Raw genomic sequence first — 18,989 nt, forward strand, 5'->3', positions numbered from 1 at the left:
AACCTCCCAGCAGGTGATACTGCTAACGTTAGTTCATGTTGTGACAGTGTTAACAGCGGAGCTTAGACCTGACCCTCACCATTTCGCAAGTGCCATGCGAGCGCAGCTTTTCAACTTTACAATTAATCACGAACAGATTACGGAGCACTGCATCTTGAAGCATTCATGCTTATGGCTACAGAAAAAGACATTCTTATGGCTTTGGACACTGATGGAATAATTGACAGGATGGCAGTGTTGGGACTTAGGAGCAAGTTTGGTTATTAGCAATAATTAATAATTATTTTTGATAATTATTAATGTGAATTAATAACAGGGCACCACTCTGAGGTCAGGGACTAATAACCAAACAGTGAAAACAGTCTCAAAAGGGATGTTCATCCAAGAATGTCAACATCTGAGAGATATTAACATTACAGGATGACCAGTGAAGGTTTGAATTCAAGCACTGACCCTGTCACCAAGCTGTTATCACAGTATCTATACACACAATCACCGGAAACTTCTCTTTAAATACACAACAGAGTTTATCAACATTAGCAGTATCAATTACAAATCAATAATGCGTCAATTAACAAATATCTATCATACAACTACAACTATCAAACACAAGCAACAATAAACAATGGCAGTTATAAACAGCAACACTACAGAGATGTATACGTGTGTGTGTGTGTGTGTGTGTGTGTGTGTGCGTGCAGGGGATGTATGACAGAGGAAGGAGGAGGAACAAGATGGCAGACGTGAACCACATCGGGTTACGTCACAGGAGAGTTCCGGTTAAGATGGTGGACGTGACCGCCGTGAGATTTGAATAGAGATTTTTGGAGTTTATACCCTTGGTGACGTCATGGCCGGGAAAAGGAAATCCACAGGCATTTCTGGGTCTCGTCCAATGGGAGCTGAGAGTTTGACTCTGCCGGATTTCACACCAAGGTGTAAGTTGAGCAGAGCATGATTGGAGTTGAAGTCCATTTGGAGTTCTTTTGTTTGACTTGGTGCCTTTCTTGTTGTCAGGCTTTGTGACTGCATGCAGGCCTGCCTTTGTCTCATGCACATGGTGTATGAGGCCCAACGGCAGAGAAGAGTGCACTGATGAGACATCTTCTCACCACTTAAGTTAGAACATGCTATTATTTTCTATTCCCTACTGAAGGCTACTGTGCTATGTTGTTCTTTTAAATGATGTCAAGGTGAGAAAGTTAGTATGGCTCAACTGATTAGTGACTCTCAGTCCACTCCAATAGGGTGCAGGCATGCTGCTTGTCACAGCCTGACAGTAGCAGTGAATGAATGTTTAAATAGTGTTGGTAGCATGAAATCCTGACAGACAGAATAACTAAAAGTTATAATTTAATCACTGGCTCATCAGATCATAACCTAACCCTATGTGCCAGAAAACTGACTAATAGTAGATTTAAGACCACAGCAACTAAGACAATGATCCCTCAATGCATACCCAGAGCTAAGCAAGAAGAATTTACCAATGAAATTAACAGCTTGAACTGGGATGATGTACTGTCCTCTGATGATCTGGACTATGGCTGTGATACTTTTACTCACAGAATCAACTCTGTGAGGGAAAGATTTAATGTGAGGATACAGATAAAATCTAAAAATAAAAACAATTTACCGTGGTTTAGTGAAAATTTGTGGAAACTAATGAAATCTAGAGATGCTGCACTAAGGAAGGCAATTAAAACTAGAAGAGACACTGACAAGCTGATTTATAAAGGTTTAAGGAACAAAGTTATCCAAGAGCTAAGAGAAGCTAAATCTCGTTTTACTTTGATTTTAAACTCAAAGTACAGATAAAGTTAATTGAATATCATTTTACTGTTGCATCTGTCTTTAATTTTTTTTTTCTTGAGTCTATATATGAGTTAGGAAAAAAAAATACAAAAAAGAAACTGGATGTTGTTCCTATAGATGCTACAGGCCAGGTTTTCGAGCTGGTAGAAACTAATGAATTACAAGTAAACAAAATCATCAGCTCCTTAAAAAGCTCCAAAAGTAAAGATGCTTTCCAATTTGACACTATGTTTGTCAAATCATACAAAGATATTTTAACTCCCCCTATTGCTCATTTAATTAACTTGTCTTTTAAACACAGCTCCTTTCCTGATGACTGGAAATGTGCCATTGTCACGCCTATTTTTAAATATGGAGACCGCCTTGGAGCCAGTAACTACAGACCAATAAGTATACTGCCAGTACTCTCAAAGGTTGCTGAAAAAGTTGTCATTAAACAACTGATAACATTTCTTAATACAAGCAATTTTGGTCCACATTGTATGCAATTTGGCTTTAGAGCAAATCATTCCACCAAAAACTGCTACCTTGCACTTAATAGAGCAAATTAAATCAAGACTTGACAAAGGAGGCGTAGTTGGTGCTGTATTTTTAGATCTGCGTAAAGCATTCAACACAGTCAATCATGATGTTTTAATATCGAAACTCTCTAAATTTAACTTCTCATCTAGAGCACTGGCATGGATGTCTTCATATTTAAAGTTGGTGACACACTGTCCAGTAACATGAAGTGCACAATGGGTGTTCCACAAGGGTCAGTATTATTTAGCCTATATATTAATGATCTCCCTCAACAGGGTTATGACGTAGAACTACAAATGTATGCAGACGACACTGTTGTGTTTACACATGCAAAAACAGCTGAGTTAGCTGCTGCTAAGCTAACAATTGCATTGGAAAGGATTACACATTGGCTTGATCAATCATGTCTGAATCTAAATGTAAACAAGACAAAAGGTACGTTTTTCTCTAAAACTATGGTACAACCTCCTAACGCTATGATATTTTCATCAAAGGTGAAAAAATTGACATAGTTACTGATTTTAAATATCTTGGTGTGACACTGGATCCAAATTTGAACTTTAAGAAACATGTTAAAAAATGGTTAAAACCATGAAGTACAACTTAGCAAATTTTAGACATATTAGAAACTGTCTCTCTTTGGATGCAGCCAAGATATTTATGCATGCTATGATTCTTTCCCATATGTCTTATTGCATCACATCTTGGGGGCAGGCTAGAGAAACAGCCATAAAACTTCTTGAGTCCTTATACAAACAAACTCTAAAAACTCTGGACAAAAGAGCTTTGACAATTTTAGATTATTCTCAAATTTGTGCCTAATTTGTAAGATTTTAAATGTTTTGGCCCCTCCTCCACTATGTGACTTTGTGTACACTCGCTCAGAAAGTTCTATTAGATCCTCCAGAATATCCTCTATACAAGATTGTACTATACCATTTTGTCGCACTGCCTTTGGGTGGTCAGCTTTCTTTGTGAAAGCCACAACTCAGTGGAATGCCCTACCTGATGAAGAACTGTAGTTCAATCAATACATTCAAGGCCAAATTAAAAAATCTACTAAAGACCAATCAGCTGTGTGACCACTGAGTCTAGTTTACATTATTAATTTCTAATTGACATTGTGGGTGTATGTCATGTGCTGTTGTGTGTAGCTTTGTATTTTGTATTTTGTATGGTGTGTTCTGTGTGTTTAGTTTTTTTTTGCTTTGTACTGTTTGTTGTTGTGCTGTTGTTTGATTGTGGGGGACTACAGATGCAAATTAGCTTTGAGCTAACTCCGGTGCAGTGCATCTTTAATGTTTAAAACTGCACACTGTCCCAATCTATAAATCAAATCAAGTCATTCAGCGTATGAATGTGTGTGTGAATGGGTGAATGTGACTCGTAGTGTAAAAGCGCTATGAGTGGTCAGAAGACTAGGAAGGCGCTATACAGGTACGGGCTGTTTACCATTTATTATCATCTGGATGAAATTGATACATTTGTGGACTTTAAAGTAATGATTAGGTGTTTTTTCATATGACCTCAGATTTGAAGTCAAATAACTGTATTCCAGAACAATGACATTCTCCTTACGACATTCTAAAGTCAACAATAGTTACCAGCTCATCTCCGGGTTAGCTTTTGCTAAAATAAACAGAAAACACAGCCACATTCCTGCCCTCAGGGCTTGTCCGGAATTCAGTGATGATGTGCGGACAGTATTAAAATCAGTAAAACATAATAGCTCCATCCTCATGAGTTTGCTAAGTGTGCAAATGTCAAATCACTAGTTTTAAAGTCCAAATGTGTCACATATACAGTATGACGTTTTGACTGTTAAACCAATTACATGATGCTTGAGTTGCATAATTGTATGTGTTGGCGAACCAAGCGAACTTTCTGCTCTAGACACATGTGCCAAACAGTACATCTTTGAAATATCAAAACACAAGTCATTCACCGTCAGTGAATGTTTAATGTCTTTTGCCCACTGACAAGTGGCAGAGATGGAGGCAGCTATGTGTGACACCCCCTGTCACACTACTGGTAAACTCTTGTTCTGTGTGCAGCAAATTTGTCTTTTTCACACGTGATATGCTCACACAAAGCTTGAAAGTGTGCATTCAAACCCCAGCAAGCTTAAGAACCATTGCTGCATTAACAAACTGATCATATTAATGTTTCATAGTGTAAACAACCACACTTGGGCGGCTGTGGCTCAGGAGGTAGAGCGGGTCGTCCACTAATCGGAAGATCGGCGGTTCAATTCCCAGCTCCTCCAGTCCGCATACCAATGTGTCCTTGAGCAAGATACTTAACCCCAAATTGCTCCTGATTGCTGTGCCATCAGTGTGTGCATGTGTCTGAATGATTAGATTTCCTCTGATGGGTAGGTTGGGACCTTGCATGGTAGCCCCTGTACCCATTCAGCATATGAATGTGTGTGAATGGGTGAATGTGATTCATAGTGTAAAGCGCTTTGAGTGGTCGGAAGACTAGAAAGGCGCTATACAAGTACAGTCCATTTACCATTTACTTCATTAAACTTCATCCATTGGTAAAACAAGCTTGTAATGTTTACACATTTAACTTAACTGTAGCTCCACTCTCTGTTATGATGCAGAAAGACTTGAAAGTGGGGATTTGGGGAATATAAAACCCTGATACAGACACAAGATTGTTGTTCTCTGCTTATGGCCAAATGCACCCTTTTAACTACACACAAAACCTATTTTTTAAGCGACTGTTTAATGTACAGACATGGATCTGGATGGCATTTTTGTCATTTCTAAATTACCATGAAAAAGCACAGATGGATGGTAATATTGTCTCAAATGTGAAGATGCTGGCAAAGTACACCTTCAACTGTTTTTATGCACACTGGAATTCTATGGAGGAAATGGCAGATGCGGTAGTGGAACACTGTAGTCTACTGTGCAGGGAAAAGAAGATATTAGTGTTTCAGAAGACATGGAGCTCTTCCAGAAAAACCTTTTAACTTCCCTCATAATTCACCTGACAGCATTCTGAAAGTAGCCTCATCAGCAAAGTCTCTATATCAATTACTAAAGAAAAAAAATGAGTGAGGACAAGAGGAAGCGCAAGAGAATGAAAGAGAATGTGAGGTGGAGAAAGAAAGAGTGAAAAGAAAAAAGGTGAGTAAGACTGTAAGATGTGATCTGAGGGTGAAATAATGTCAGGTTTTCTGATGTGTAGCTGTTGGGTTAAAGATAGTGGAGGAATTTGTGCACTCAAATAGCTTTATGATTTAATGGGGGAATTATGAGTTATTATTCTGCACAACTCCAACATGAAATTATTCGTCCAGCGACATAACTCATATTAGAGTAGGTATAATAATAGGGAAATAGTCCTTGTTGGCCACACAAGAGAGGCCAATTAGAATTATGATTGTTATTAATCTTATTTATGATTTTGCAAGGGTATAGGTCTTTTAGGTTATGTGACTGAGATGCAAGCACAAGAAAACAAGTTCACTTTAGTTACATACACATTTATTACTAATACTACAGCTATAAGTACTAAACAATACAACATTTTACAAATAAGACACAAGATAGAAAGAGAACTGGTACACAAGGCTATGGCTAATGAATCATTCGAATGCATGATGCAATTATCTATTGTGTAGTTGCTATGAGAGACCTGATAAACAGATTAGATGACTGTTACCTGAGAAGCAGTGAGTCGAATCAACAGTACAGCAGTTTAGCTCTGAATTGCCAATTGAAGTTACAAATTATGAAAGCACCCGAGTTTAATCAAGTTGATGAAGGCTTTTTAGGAATACTTGCTTGCTCCCTGGGGCAGCTTCTCACAGAGAATGGAGTTCATGTGCTGGGGTGAGGAGCTATAGTCTGGATCTTGTAAATTGACCAGTCCGGATTTGAAAAATTCCCATTGGAAGAGAGCTCCTGGTTTATGCCTGGATCCTTAAAGGTATAATATGTAACTATTCTGCATTAAAATGTCTAAAAACAACTAGACTTATAGTATATATTTTGTTGAGTTGTGTACTTACATTATCCTAAATGTTTCCAACAATTTTCAAACCCAGAGAAATCAATTCAATTCAATTCAATTTTGTCACGACAAAAGTCATCTCAGGGCACTTTTCACATAGAGGAGCTCTAGACCGTACTTTATTTTACAGAGACCCAACAATTCCCCCGTGAGCAAGCACTTGGTGACAGTGGCAAGGAAAAACTCCCCTTTAATGAGAGGAAACCTTAAGCAGAACCAAGCTCTCAGGAAGATGGTTCCACAAGAGAGGAGCCTAATAGATGAAGGCTCTGCCTCCCATTCTACTTTTGGAGACTCAAGGAACCACAAGTAAGCCTGTAATATCTCCACAAAGGGTGGGGCTTAGAGAATATATGCCATAACTCTTTAACTGTTTGTTCAACCATCATAAATCTCTGTAGATAACTTCAGTCTGTCATTGGGAATAGGTCTAGCAAAGCATTATGAGCCTGGCCCATAGGGAGCTCCACAAATACCACAAAAGTGTATCTGAAAAGCCAGTGGACAGAATTTTAAAATTTTAAATTTGGTGTGCATGCTCTGGGGATGAGTATCAACCAAAATCTGATATTGATCGGTGAAAGTGGGCATGGCCTATCAAATATTTGCTCATAACTCAAGATGCCTCTGAGCAATCCTGATTAAACTCAATGGATATATCCCATACTATCTCCTGAATTTGCACACCAAGTTTTGTTCAAATCCAATGATGGGGGGACGAATGGTGGAACTTTGAGTATGCGATTATTTCAATGCTGCAGGCTTTGTGATGATGAAACAAGTGTGTGATCAGTCTCAATGGAATTAAACTAGCTGAAGTGACTTTGCTCACCTTTCTGAAACCTGAAACTCACCATGCTTGTGACTTTAATTTTGACCGATTGAGCTGCTTCCTTATGTTGAGCACAAAAAGGTTTGAACCCGTGAATTGCCGCTTGCAGCTATTTTTAAAAAGCTATATCTTGTTTGTTTTGTCCATACAAAACCTGATGTGTAAAAATTACACATCAGCCATTTTAATGGGGGTCATGTGCTAGACTGATTTCTTGGCTGGGAACAGTGACTTCCTGGAGTCTCCGCTGATTGCCTGGCAATTGCTCAAGAAATAGTCTATGGAAATGTAATGAGCACATTCACACTCCCAAGAGGATGAACTCCATGGTCTTTCCTGTAGCACCACCATCAGATGATACTGTGCATTTAAACCTCTGTAAGAACAACTACATAAATAGACTAAAGTTAAACCTGTCCAACACTTTCATTGTGCATCTAGGGGACACTAACAGTCTTTTCCTCTTCTCACCTTTTCACCCCAAAGTCATGTTTCCTGATTAATTCCCACCTCCATACCCCCAAAAGTACCACACAACATGCATCACTTGACAAACAGCAAGATAAATAAAGCTTTATTATTTATTAAAAAAAACAATCATCCAATTAAACAAAATGCACAGTCATCAATACTTTGGAAGTTCAAATTTGTACATAAAACATATTTACAAAATTTGTTGCTTTGCCCTTTTTTTCTTTGTACATAAAATGAGAATAATTAATTTTGTACCTTCTGTTTTTAGTACAAATTAAGTTCAAAAAGTCTGACATACAGTGCAAAAACTGTAAGGTCTAATATGAATTTTTAAAATTCGCTATGAATCGTTTAGTAATGTTCTAGCCCATGCTGAGTGAAGAAGAGAAGAGCTGGACCTCCCAGCTGCCACAACCCTCAGCAAAACTCAAGATTATCAGGTTTCACTTCCTGGTCAAACCACTGAAGTCAAAGGTCAAAAACAGTTTTTGTGATCTAGCTTATTTTCTTTCGGGGATCTGTAAGTGGAAGATTTTGGTTTCTGATTCTGTAAAATGAAACTGTAAAATTGTGCGAGGGAAGAAAACAATGCAGAGTGGCCCTGCTAATGTATTCTTTAAGTGGAGTAATTTCTACTGATTGCAATTACAATCCACTCAAGGACACTGACACACACTAAAAGACATCACTTTGGGGGGTTGTCTGGATCAGAGATGGGGATGGATGATAAGTGTAAATTTGTATTTAAAGAAATCTTCCACTTCCCAGCAAGATTCTGCAGAAAGCCATGTGGTGGTGGAAAATGGGAAAGGAGTACTGCTGAGATTTACAGAAAGAAAGAGTTGATTATTTGTGTGTTTGGCTTGAAATGTAGAACAGTCTTATGATGGCTTTTTGTAATTAAAGAACACCCTGGTCTTGCGTCTTATGAAGGTGAATACATTTGGACTATGTGCTTGTTAATCTTTAAGTTTCAGACAGGAGCACCTCTCTCTGGTTGTTTAATATACAAATAGCATCACACCATATGAGATAAACATGTATCTATATGAATTTCAAAATAAATTCCCAATTGATGAAAAAAAACTTATGAAGTTCACAATTAGAAAAAAATTCATGAAAAATGCTTGTGGCACATCCTGATTAATAACATCAAAGACAAGATCAGTCATAAATTAATAAGGTTTTTAATCTAAAATATTATTTTTTCCCCTTACATTTGGTAGGCATGTGTTCTAAACCATTTCACAACATCTCATCTACCACTCATACTTGGAAGGCTGAATCTGTATTCAAGTCAAATGCAAATCAGTATTTTTCATGTCAGTGATTTTTACATCTATTGTTAACATTTTTTTTATCATGAGAAAGGCTCATTTAACCTTTAAGGCTCTGAGTGGGCAGGCCAGTGTGTGTTTAATTGACAGCTAAGTAAAAAACTTGGTTAGCGGTGGTGTTGACCACACCAACGTCTAAAATGAATGATGCTGACATTAATGAGTATCTAGCAAACTGATGTTAGCAGTGCACTTATCCCAGAGGGAGGCATTACTGGAGAGCCAAACTGGGTTGTTGTTGTTCTTTTTGTGTTGTCTCAGTCTGTGTTTTTGCTGTTGGTCATGGCCTCTGTCAGCCTATGACAGAACAATGAAAACTTTATGCAAATACAGTTTAAAATGATGTTCAGTGTCTTTGTAGACTCTGACTAGGTAATGTACAGATGGGATGAAAAAAGAAAATAAAAATTTCTCCTCTTTTTTAAAGAGAGCACAGGAAATCTTATTTAGAGAGCAGGGGTCTCATTTATATAACAGTGCGTAGGATCCAGACTAAAAGTGTACGTGCTCACAAAAGCCAAAAATGGTGTGCACCAAAATACTAAACAAAAAACTCCTGATTTATAAAACCGTGCGTACGCACACCTGCAGGCAATGTTCCCTTTATAAATCATAGTCCAACTAAAATGTGTGCACATGAATCAGCCTCATACCCAGCCCTCTACATGCCCTCATTCAACCATAAATGGTCAATGCAAAACCCTTCATGAATAGTGATTTGCATGTGTTCCTTTTGCCGGACCAATCAGTTTCTCGCTTGAGACGCCTGACCAATCAGAGAGTCAGCGTATCAGGCAAGTTTTCTGACTTGCTGAAGTTATGTGTATAACCCAAAACAACCACATACAACTTCAATAAACATTCCTGTGGAACGTAAAGTCAGACATCTCTGGTTAAGTTCTTACAGAACACTGCAGCAGGCCAGTTCCCAGTTAACCAGCTTTAAGTAGTTTTTACACCACACACTTAATATCTAAAATACAATAAACACTGTATTCATTTATATTTACTCCAAAATCCAGGTGTTTCTTTAATTTACACAGTTCATATATGAGTGCAGGTGGTGAAGATGTACCAGTATTATATCTTTTAAAATTGAAAGGTGCTTATGGTCTAGCTATGGCTAACTAGCAGAAGCACAAATAACACTGCTGGCTTGAATGTTTAAGATAAAGTGGATCTATAATTAACATGTGATATGAAGTGAAATTAAATATGTGAAGATCATTATACAATCTGGCTTCAATTCACCACCTCACCATCTGCGTTGCCAACTTCCCCTGTCTCCACTCTCCTGTCAAGTATGTTTTTATAGATCACAACATTTGTGTGGGAAGTGGTGTACGCCTCTTTCGGTCTCATTTTGAGCGTACGCAATGGTTCTAAATGAGACCCCAGATCTGTAGGCTGTAGCAGAAAACATGCAATTTAATTACAGTGGAGCTTTAAGGCACAACTAATGTATTTAAACATATTTCTCCCATTTATGTGCTATTAATGCTGTGTGATACTGACAAAATATATCACTTTTGATTTGAATATGCAAGGATTATTAATATGTCTCCAAAGGAACCTGATTCTGTGTTTTTTTGCTTTCAGTTTTTTGGTATAAATCTGCTCCTCTTAGCAGAAAGGTAGGAAATTACACTGTATGCTGAAATATTATTCTTCAGACTGCAGCCTCCTATCAGTTCACTGCAGGGACCCGGGCAGAGAAAAGGAGGAGAAAATCAATGTGGTACAAATCTAAGGCTATGAGTTATTATTCTGGATGGATGGGGGAGGAATATGACCCTCAAGGCAGCCACTGTGTGTTGGTGTGTTATCAATATTAGCAGGGGGTGGAAAGGGAAGGACTGCAAGGAAAGACAAACAATACTTGGATTAAGGAGAGAGATTTTGAGCAAGGGCTGGATACTAAACAAATTGTTTCCTTTTGCTCCTTGAATTTTTTTTGGTTGTATTTGATTTGTCCTTTCAGCTAAAGTAAAATGCATCATAAAAGCTGAGGCACAAAGGGATTTCAAGTAACATCTGAGAGGTTCTTGTAAGAAAAACAATTTTTAAGTAGTACCAACATTTTTATCATCATTTCACTCATGATCCAATGCATGTATGAATTGTCTTTACAATAAAATTACAAACAGTAATCTGTTGGAGCTTGTCTAAAATTAAAAACTATTACTCTATAAATCCTGAGTTCACTTCATACTGAATTCAATTAATGTGACTCTATATTCAACCTGGCTTTGGTAAATACTGTAAATTCTCAGTAGTCAAATTGCCTGGATCTGACATAATAGTCATGGGAAAAAATTAAATAAGCAGTAAATATAATGTACTGGCACAGATGGTAAATTCAATATATTGTTAATTTCCACAGCATTACTCCATCAGGTCAACATAGTTATCCTCAGCACTCTGTGACTCACTTTCTCTTTTTAACAGTAGTACTGTTCTCAGTCAGATCAATTCACTTCAACTGATTCTGCTTTGTTTCACAATAAAAGTCCTTAGGGGAAAAGGAAGCGATAATGCTCCCTGGACTGCTGGAAGGACTTTAATATGAAAAAGATGGAGGAAGTGCTGAGCAAGAGCAAATATGGTAAAAAGGAACAGATCAAAGGATACGCAACTAAAATATGACTGTACTGATGGGGGAAATGAGAAATAAAGTCCTGGTGCTCTCCTGAGTGGTCTCCAGCCACTACATGAGAATTTACACTATTACTAATAGTCAGTGACTGGCAGTTTCAGTCTATATATAAATGTCTATAGCCCTTTATAAACACAACAAGATTTTTTTTTAACATGAGCTGTTTACGAAGTTGATTTTCAGTGTAAACTCATTGATTGTCTCTCTGACGTCAATACCGTCACTGTAGACGACTCTCTACAAATTAGGGCTGGGCAATATGGCTTAAAAACATTCCCAATATTGACATTTATTACAAAAAAGGCAAATGTTTGCAAAACTACTTGCAAAATAGTCCAAATGATTGAAGTCAGCATGGATGTTAAATCCCAGTGCTGCTCACAATCATGACAGCTTTGGACATTTACAGTTCCATGGCAACTGAGCAAACTCAATCTGCCCATGAGGACCATGTGATGTGGTCAAAAGCTCCAGAGTAGATTCTACATGCAGTTTGAGGTGAGACTGTTTTGTCAATTGATCTTTCCAAGGTCAAGAATTAAGTGTCAGTGCAGTCAACTGTGTTCCACTGTTCTGCATGCCATCAGAGAAAGCTCTTTGTTAGTTTTTGGTTAAAATTTGTTTGAACAACAGAATATTGTAAAACAACAACATATGATCATATCATCTCAGTGTAAAAGTCTACATTAAATAATATTGGATTTTCACCCAACTCTACTACAAAGTACTACTGTTCTCATGGGGAATGCTTCATCTTAGTTCTGTCATTTCAAAATAATTTAATAGTAATTTATTGGAACTTTTCCTAGAAAGTGTAATTTGATCCTAATTATTACCTTCCAATTCATTAATTTCAATTAGATAACATGCAGATATGTTAAAATTTGCGAAATGTATCTATAGGCAAACATTTCACGGGTACATTTCAGGACTAAAGGAGATGGTCACCTAATAAAAACTATGAACTTCTTGAGACTGGAGGTGATTATTTGACAACAGCGGTATTAAAAATATCTGCTTTGAGCATGCACTTCATTCCACTGTCATTACATTCAACAGGCAGATACTTAAGGCACTAAAACCACAAAGTCTTTGGTGATCATTCCCACTCTGTTTCTGTCTTAACCACTCATCAGTAGACCACGAGACAAGCCTGTTTGTCTAGTTTCATCCATCTCTCTCTGGTGACTGATGTATCATTGATTGATCGTGATATGGCCTGTTGCACACGTGGACCACTCACCCTGTGAGATGATATACATTTCAAGCACAAGATAATAACTTGTGTGCACGAGATAAAAATTCTTAAAACTTACTGAAACAAAATTAAAATAAAATTATTAGGAAATGACAGATGCTTAAAATACATCAGTACTCTTCTCAAGTATATAAAGTGCATATTAAATAATGACTATTCCTGATCCTGCAGTGACAGTTGAACTGCTGTGAGTTTCACACTGAATCATGATTGAGGGTGATCAGGGATGCACTGATACTGAGCTGATAGAGTATGTTGTAGATACTGACATGTACATTTCAGGACTAAAGGAGATGGTCACCTAATAAAAACTATGAACTTCTTGAGACTGGAGGTGATTATTTGACAACAGCGGTATTAAAAATATCTGCTTTGAGCATGCACTTCATTCCACTGTCATTACATTCAACAGACAGATACTTAAGGCACTAAAACCACAAAGTCTTTGGTGATCATTCCCACTCTGTTTCTGTCTTAACCACTCATCAGTAGACCACGAGACAAGCCTGTTTGTCTAGTTTCACCCATCTCTCTCTGGTGACTGATGAATCATTGATTGATCGTGTCTATGGCCTGTTGCACACACTGACCACACACTGTGAACTCTGCACACAGCGTGAACAGTGGCATTTGTTAATCACTCTTATGTTGTTTGTCAGCTTGACAGATAAGATTTGGAGATGAAGCAAATGTAGGGACATATCACACATGTGATTAATAGTTCCTCAACTTGTTCAGCCTAGGACCCAGATTGTTCACTGATTCTCAGGAGTCGCCAGCACCACAAGCATTCAAAGTTAGCATTAAAAATACTTCAAAGACAGGGCAGTTATTATTGGTTTGTGTTAAAGCTAAGGTTTGCTACAGTTTCAAAGTCTTAAAGAGATTTGCCTTAAAGAACATTGTGATAGTCTTTCCCCGTTTGATCCTCCTTAGCTATCCGTCGCATCTCAATCTGATCGCAGGTTGCAAGGGTTATTGGCACATTTGTCGAGTAAAATCCTCCTGACTGAATCATCTCCTTAGCATAAATTCACCTGGTGTCTCCAGGACGAGGTCATTACTTCTGTTTCCCAGTAATTCAGTCTGTCACTCTGAGAACAGGTTAGAGAGCAGCTGTCTGACAGGAAGGATGGGACACAGTGTCCACAGACCAAACCATCAGCAAAGAGAGCTTGGGAATTTTATATCCAAAGAGAGAGTTCAGGAACACTAAGGGTCGTGTCTGCTGCACTGGCCAGCTGTCTGATTCCTTACGGAGATTAAAAGTTCATGTGTCCACTGTCCAGGTCCTCAGCAGAAGAAGATGTCTCCATCATTCTGAGGATCCGACATCACTTTCACTTTGCTTTCTAAAGACACAAAGACACAGAAATACAAACATCATCTGCAATACAATAAATATGAGGCAATTATTATATTAGGCACAATTTTAGCATAGTTTAATTTGTGAAAACAATAGGTTGATAAATTGATAAATTGATTAATAGAGAATTAATCATCAACTCCCTTTTGATAAATTATTCATTGAAGTAAGCAAACAGTATCAAAAATTCTCCGGTTCCAGATTCTCAAGTGAAAATATTTTCCCATGATTGGAAGTATTTTGGAGTTTTGGACTGTTGCTGACATTTTGTAGACCAAACAATTGACTGATTATTGATAAAATAATCAGTAGATTTATAAGTAATGACAATAATTGTTAGTTGCAGCCATACGCAGGAGCCCAACTGATCTTGGATTTTTGAGGCTGATATTAATATTTGAGTGTTTAAAAGATCCAAAAACAATACATCAGCTAATACACATTTTTACATAAATATATAACATAAACAAATATTTTTCATAAGAAACACTTTCAATTGTTTTTTTTTTTAAAGAATTGTGACCAGGATATGCAGTGATTTTTACATTTAAACAGTGTAGAAATACACTGTCAATGCTCTCCAGTGGACAAACATGTGATGGAGAAACACGTTTCTTGTACTTAATGGCCAACATACACATATTATCAAATATACAGAAGTCTGGTCTACTGTTGACTGGCTTTGCTACTAATCTATTTTCTCAGAGTCTTCTTCACACTTCACAAGCCCCTTAAACTTTTGAAGATAAGAGGGTAAAATGTGCATGGATGAAGTAAACTGACAGAAATAATTCAACTGAAAACATTTGATTTAAGGGATGCTTTTTTCAAACAAGAAAATCTGTCAATGTCAGGACTTCCTGTTCATCCTACCTGTTTGTGTCTGCTCTCCTCCTTTCCCCTTCTTCTTCTTTTTGTCTTTCTTCTCTTTAGGTTTGGCCAGCTGGAGCAGTCTGGTGGGGAGCTGGGACTCCTTCTCGGCCCCCTGAGTCTTGGAGGAGGAGGAGGAGGACGAGGAGAAGGGGTTGAAGTTTTTGCCCATCTTCTTGGATCCGATACGGAGGAAAGGTTCTTTGACCGGGGCAGAGGACGAGAGCTCAACCTGCGTTACATGAGGAGGAGAAGTAGTATTCTTTAGGTGTTCCCACCCCAGTTGTGAGAACGTTCATAAAGCAATAAAAAAATGTGTTTGTTCTCATTCTGTGTTTCCTGGTGAGGACTTTACCTCTTTTGACTGTTCTGCTGCTTCTTTGGAATCCAGATCCAGGGACCCGGAGCTCTGGAACCTTATTGAGTCTTCGGAGGTGGTGGAGGGAGTCCGCTGGTACCTCGGAAACTGCTCCGACTGTAAGTAATGCAGTGAGACATGACATTCAGTCACAGTATATGAAGTCAGAAAGCCTTACGGCATTATTTAGAGTTGAGAGAAGATCAATCTCTTCATTGGTTAAAATTGGCTCTTTCACAGTGTTTCCTAGTTTATTTAACCCATTTTGTGCATAAAAGGTGATGATTGAGATATTACATTTATTAGTGATGTTATAAGGTGAAACTATACACGTATTTCACTTACTGCATGTTAGACATGGTGATGCTTTATGTTCATCTGATGGCATTCACTTGTTCAGCGTTATTTTTATATGAACTGCAAATAAACTTAAATAGTTTTAATCCAGACAGAAACTTCACCAGTGAGACTAAACTGAAGTTGAATCAGAGAAGCAGTTTTACGGCCTTCCATTGGTTGACTCTGCTGCCAATCAAAGGTGTCTAGTTTCTGTCTCCTTCTGGCTATTTTTACTGCCTCCACCTTGGTTTTTTTCTCTTGTCTGAGAGCCCAGAAGCCCCACCCCGCTGTGATGTGATGGTGTTTATATAAAACAGCCCCCACTGCACTCACGGCATTGCTGTTCACTTGTGTATTCAAAGTTTATTATACATGTCCAAACAATTCACACTAGACACTGCACTTCCTTGAGTCCTCAGCAGTACACATGCCAAGTTTGAACTTGAGTCAGAGTCCAGAAGCCCCACCCGACTGTGATGTGACGGTGTTTATATCAAACAGCCACCACTGCACGTACACACGGAGCTGAGCGGCTCGCTGTTTGCTTGTTTATTCAGAGTTTATTCATATTAAACGTGTTGCATGTCCAAATTGCACCAAAACAGCATCTGTGTCCACAGTAAATCACCTGTTGAGTGTTTGATGGTTGTTTGTTTGTGCTTTAGAACGTAACCGCTGTGAAACATTCAAAAAATAATATTGTATTTCTGTCATTCATGGACTTTCTCTCTCTCTCTTAGAGAAAGCTTTCCCCCACTGTCTCTCTGTTGCTCACTCTCCCTCTCTCTCTCTTTGTCTAGTCTTTTTTTTACAATGAGTTGGGAAACCCACAACGAAGCCTAACTTTGAATGTTATCAAATGAAGAGAGATGTTGTTTGCTTTTATCTCTCATGGCAGGGTTGTACAGCTTTGAATGGCCAAATTGCACCAAATTCAAGAATGCACTCCCTTTTGTCCCCAGCGGTGCACCTGCCGAGTGCAAAGTCAAACAAAGTCAGACATACATACATACATACATACATACAGAAATTAAAAACAGAGAAGATCTAGCTGTCTACACAGCCCCCTGTAACCACCCGCGCCCCACATGTCATACACGTGTGATCGGTGAAGAGCACTTTTAGTCTTTTAAGTTTATTTTCCTCCATTTTTACACGGTAACTACAGTCATTGTGTATTGGGCTCTGAGTGTTTCAAAAACACTGGTGACTACGCTCAACACTGTACCTGAATGCTGTGTAGACACACAAATGGTGCACTTGCTGCTACTCTGCTAAAAGTGCTTTCTCTGTAAACACGGTGTAAGACTTCTTTTTAGTGATGTCACTGTGTCATCAGGAGCACTTTGGGGTTAAGTATCTTGCTCAAGGACACATTGGTATGCGGACTGGAGGAGCCGGGAATTGAACCGCCGATCTTCCGATTAGTGGACGACCCGCTCTACCTCCTGAGCCGCAGCCGCCACAGAACAAGAGTTTACCAGTAGTGTGACAGGGGGTGTCACACATAGCTGCCTCCATCTCTGCCACTTGTCAGTGGGCAAAAGACATTAAACATTCACTGACGGTGAATGACTTGTGTTTTGATATTTCAAAGATGTACTGTTTGGCACATGTGTCTAGAGCAGAAAGTTCGCTTGGTTCGCCAACACGTACAATTATGCAGCTCAAGCATCATGTAATTGGTTTAACAGTCAAAGCGTCATACTGTATATGTGGCACATTTGGACTTTAAAACTAGTTTCATCTCTTCGGGCTATCAACAAATCCCAAACGAAGCTACACAAAGTCAGACAACAGGTGTAATCAGACAGAGGAGGCTATGTGGGTGTGGACCAGTGGAAGAGAGGAAATGTGCCTCTGACTACTGCTGATAGAGAAAGAAAGTGAACTGCAATGGGCTAGCATGGTCCTCCTTGTTTGGAGCACTTTATATTCAATTGTTTTTAGCCTGGCTGCATCTGTATGGATTCTGTACAGGCTGAAACCCCCCCAGATGCTGACCTCATTTCTCCTCATGGCCTCCAGTCTCTCAGTGTCTCTCCTCAGGGCCTCCTTGTCTCTCTCCAGCCTCCTCTGGGCTTCCTTTAGCCTCTCTAGGTCTCTCTGGTACTCGTCTTTCTTCCTCTGCAGTGTCTCTTTCTCCTCTGCCAGCTCCTGACGCCTCCTCCCGGTCTCCTCCTCTTCCTCCTGCAGCCTCTCCTCCCGTTCTGCCAGACTTTTTTCCTTCAACTCCCATTCCTTCTCTCTCCTCTTCTTTTCTTCCTGATGTGCAGCCTGCTGTTTCTTAAATACACAACAAAGGTGTATACATATTACAGTAACAGTAAGATTTGTAAAAAAAAAAAGATGAAAGGTGTAGTAGTGGTGTAAAAAGGCAATAAAAAGTGTGAGATTCCAATACAAGACAAATATAATGCAAAACTAAGTATCAAGGCTCAACAGTATCAGCTCACATCACCCGTTACTCATGATGTGAAAAGAAACCAGACTGAAGAGGAAACAGCAGTGAAAACAGAAAAGTGCAGCAGCACTAGTGAAAGTCAACCTGCAGGCTGGCGGCTTCCTGTCGCTGTCTCTCCAGACTCCTGTGTTTCTCCTGCTCGATGAGGGAGGAGGGGCGGGAGGAGGAAGAGGATGAGAGCGAGGAGGAAGAAGAGTGTCTTGAGGAGTTGGTGGTGAGCCGCTCATTCATGGCCTGCCGCTGGTCCTCGATGAACGAGTCCTGCTGGAGCACCACAGCCTAGAGGCAGGGAGAGAAGGTTACATACACAGCACATGGAGAAATGAGGTCTCAGTAATCATTTTATATGACACAGCAAAGTTTATAGTCATTCTTTCCTGATTGTAGAGGAAATGTGTGTTTGTGGTACCTGCAGTGAAATCAGCAGGTCATGAAGATGTGTCACACTGTGCTGGACCTGCTGGACAAACACAGCGTCACTTTAAACTAAAGGTTCAGTATTTACAGTTTGAACTATTTTAAGATGCAACAGCCATTTGTCATCCTAGATTCATGTATGTCACAATAAATGATATGATGTTGATATGTTATACGTCATCAATATCATCATCATCATCATCAATCCACATGATGTCACAGGCTGATCTTGTGGTAAAAACAGATTTGAAAAGA

General features: G+C 38.9%; 1 protein-coding gene across 5 annotated transcripts in view; it reads right to left on the bottom strand.

The window, feature by feature from the left end:
- Positions 1-7,742: 7,742 nt before the first annotated feature.
- The window catches only part of akap13 (A-kinase anchoring protein 13), a 170,299-nt gene continuing 159,052 nt past the window's right edge, over positions 7,743-18,989 (bottom strand). For 4 of the 5 annotated variants that reach the window (XM_044357341.1, XM_044357342.1, XM_044357339.1 and 1 more), the window contains 6 exons: positions 18,727-18,777; positions 18,402-18,596; positions 17,858-18,139; positions 15,512-15,631; positions 15,160-15,388; positions 7,743-14,272 (listed from right to left, as the gene is read on the bottom strand). In XM_044357341.1, coding sequence (XP_044213276.1) covers positions 14,214-14,272; positions 15,160-15,388; positions 15,512-15,631; positions 17,858-18,139; positions 18,402-18,596; positions 18,727-18,777 — 936 coding nt within the window. In that variant the 3' untranslated portion in view covers positions 7,743-14,213. The remainder of the gene's footprint in view (positions 14,273-15,159; positions 15,389-15,511; positions 15,632-17,857; positions 18,140-18,401; positions 18,597-18,726; positions 18,778-18,989) is intronic. The other variant, XM_044357340.1, reaches the window with a different exon arrangement.

This window comes from Thunnus albacares, chromosome 7, assembly GCF_914725855.1.
Source record: "Thunnus albacares chromosome 7, fThuAlb1.1, whole genome shotgun sequence".
NCBI lineage: Eukaryota > Metazoa > Chordata > Actinopteri > Scombriformes > Scombridae > Thunnus > Thunnus albacares.